The following is a 3,022-nucleotide window of genomic DNA, read 5'->3' on the forward strand; positions in this document are numbered from 1 at the left end:
TGCTCCAATTAGTAACAGATCTGATTTTTATGCCCAGGGTTAGGTCTGTGACCAGGTATAATATAGGGTTGGCATCTCCATGGTGAGGTAGGTCAGTGACAGGTTAGGGAAGCAGCCACGGTCCGATTTTCCAGGTTTTAGGAGCAGTTCAATGAACTTACTGATTCAATATGAGATTTTAGGGCTCAAGCAATGCAAACTACCCATAAGAATTGTTTACATGGTTATAATTTGTCCAGCCTTGTAACTGCAACCCAGCAGGACCCAATAGTGTTAAAGGGGTTGTCTACTACTGCACAACCCCTTCTTAAATGTTATAGCACCTCATGTAAGATAATAAAAACGTATGCTCACCTACTGGACCATGAATGTTGGTGCTGTGTCTACCAGCACTCACATGACATTGTTACAGCGTGTTAGTGCTATGACAGAACAATGGCAGACATCGCATCGGTCGAGGAGACGAGTATATATATATTTTTCATTTCACATTTGGCATTTTAATATTTAAGAAGGCTTGTCTTACCTGACTTTCTGAGCCTGCTCTCCTGACAGAGAGAATAACTGCAGATCTTACTATCACTACTAACAACTAATTACCTCTTTCCAATTACATACAGATGGGCGCTGAAGACTACCCACAAGACTACAATAATATGAATGATGATAATCATACAGTCGATGACCACCCTTGGCTCCACAGCTTGTTCTCACCCATTGCCTATTCCGTGACTTGTGTCCTCGGACTTATTGGAAATGTGCTCATTATACTCGTGTTTGTGTTCTACGAGAAGATAAAGACTCTGACCGACACCTTTTTGGTGAATTTGACCATTGCAGACATCTTGTTTCTGCTCACCCTCCCATTCTTGGCATATGAATCGGCACATGCCTGGGTTTTTGGAGACTTCCTGTGTAAGATCATAAGGATCACATACAGGGTGAATTTATTTACGTCCATGCTCACGCTCACCTCAATCACATTTGACAGGTTTATTTCTATCACTAAAGTCACTAAGGCAGCTAAATACCAGGTGACTAAACACAAGTGGCGGTACGGGGTGTGCGTCCTCCTCTGGACCCTGGCTCTGCTCCTTTCCATTCCCCAGTTCATATACAGCAACAGCCGTGACCGGAAGGAATGTTTTGAAGAATACTACCCTCCCATCATGGAGATCGTGGTGGTTTCATTCCAGATGACAGTGGGATTTCTAATTCCCTTGGCCTCAATGGTGTTTTGTTACAGCTTTATTCTCCGGACCTTGGTTAATGCCAGAGGCGTTCAGAAGAGGAAGTCAATGAAGATAATTGTGGTCATAGTGGTTGTATTTATAGCTACACAGTTGCCTCATAATGCCCTTGCCCTGGCTAAAGTCCTCAATGAGGGATTCACATCAGATTCCTTAAGAATCACGAGCGTTGTAATGGAAGCTATAGCTTACTTCCACGCTTGTCTCAACCCTGTCCTGTACTTTTTTGTTGGTACAAAATTTAGAAAGCATTTTTGGAAAATGCTGAAAGGTTTAGGTCTTAACCGGATGCAAGATGAAACCACAGATCATCTGCGGACGACTGATGGAGACTCCAGAAACGTTTCTGCTTCAACAAACATCTGTGCAACAAGCGTGTAAATGGTTTCTCGGGACGAGCAGACACCATTATGGCTGAAGAGTGAAGCAGTTAAAGAGTTATTTCTATTATTGGATAGTGCTTGTAAAAAGTAATCCCTTTGTAAATGTTATTAAAAGGTAAATTGCAAGCCATTCTTGTGATATTATCACTTTTGCTGACAACTTGTTGCCTTGGAGACCGACCATCACTGCTACAGTAAAGTTCGGGATCCATACCGAACACCAAGTGTCCGTGCACAGACCCCAAACACGGACTTCTCCAGGAAGTATATGTTAGTGTTTGTGTTCAGCAGGCTGATGAGAGTATTCATCTGCCAGCACCTGTGCTATAAATAAATTAAAAAAAATTATGTGCAGTCCCCTCTATTTTTGCTAACTAGCGCAAGTAAAGCCGACAGTTGCGGGCTGCAGCCCCCAGCTGTCAGCTTTATGATTGCTGGTTATCAAAAATAGAGAGCTCTCAAGACTTTTTTTTAAATTATTTAAATAAAAAATTTAAAAAAATGCGTGGGGTCCCCCCTCATTTTTGACAATCAGTCAAGCTAAAGCAGACAGCTAGGGGCTGGTATTCTCAGACTGGGAAGGGGCCATGGAGATTGTCCCTCCCCCGCCTAAAAGTAGCAGCCCACAGCCGCCCCAGAAAAGGCATATCTATTAGATGCGCCAATTCTGGCGCTTTGCCCGGCTCTTCCCACTTACCCTGGTGTGGTGGCAAGTGGGGTAATATTTGTGGGATTGATGTCAGATGTTTTATGACCGCTGACATCAAGCCCAGGGGTTAGTTATGGAGAGGTGTCTCTAAGACACCTCCATTACTAACTCCATAGTCATATTGTAAAAAATACACAGCCAGAATAAAGTCCTTTAATTGAAAGAAAGACACAGAGTCCTTTATTTTAAATAAATGCTCCCTGTCTCTATTTTTCCCATTTATAACTATAAAATGAAAAGTAATAAACCACCATATTCCTCACCTGTCCGCTGAGAATCATAGAAAATATTAAAATCTGTACAGCACCAGGGAGGGGGCATTCACCCCACCTTCCTCTTCCTCTTTCTTTTTTGCAGTAGGACAAGAGCTGGCATTATAGCTGACACTATTAGGCTATGTTCACACATTGCATTTTTTCAGAATTTTTTTTTGCAGCAAAAACTAATCTCTTGCCAGGAAAGTTTGTTCACGATTTTGCTAGTTTTTTGCTGCATTTTTCACTGCATTTTTTTCACTGCAGTTTTGTCTTTTTATGCATGTACATAAAGTTCAGTGAAAAAAAAAATCTCATTCTATTTCATCAGGTTTTGGCACAAAAAACGCTGAAAAAACTGACATCTGTGTTTTTTGGTGTTTTTTTCAGCGTTTTTCACCACCCATTACTTCCAATGGGTGAAAA

The 3,022-nt window shown here is 41.7% G+C and overlaps 1 protein-coding gene across 1 annotated transcript; it reads left to right on the forward strand.

Moving 5' to 3' along the window:
* Positions 1-620: 620 nt before the first annotated feature.
* Positions 621-1,661, forward strand: LOC141253140 (C-X-C chemokine receptor type 6-like). The gene has a single exon (XM_073670902.1). The coding sequence runs from the start codon at positions 621-623 to the stop codon at positions 1,629-1,631; it is 1,011 nt and encodes a 336-aa protein (XP_073527003.1). The 3' UTR covers positions 1,632-1,661.
* The last annotated feature ends 1,361 nt before the right edge of the window (positions 1,662-3,022 follow it).

The sequence above is a fragment of the Phyllobates terribilis genome, unplaced genomic scaffold (assembly GCF_046119375.1).
Source record: "Phyllobates terribilis strain yellow unplaced genomic scaffold, ASM4611937v1 Scaffold_2__4_contigs__length_985480577, whole genome shotgun sequence".
NCBI lineage: Eukaryota > Metazoa > Chordata > Amphibia > Anura > Dendrobatidae > Phyllobates > Phyllobates terribilis.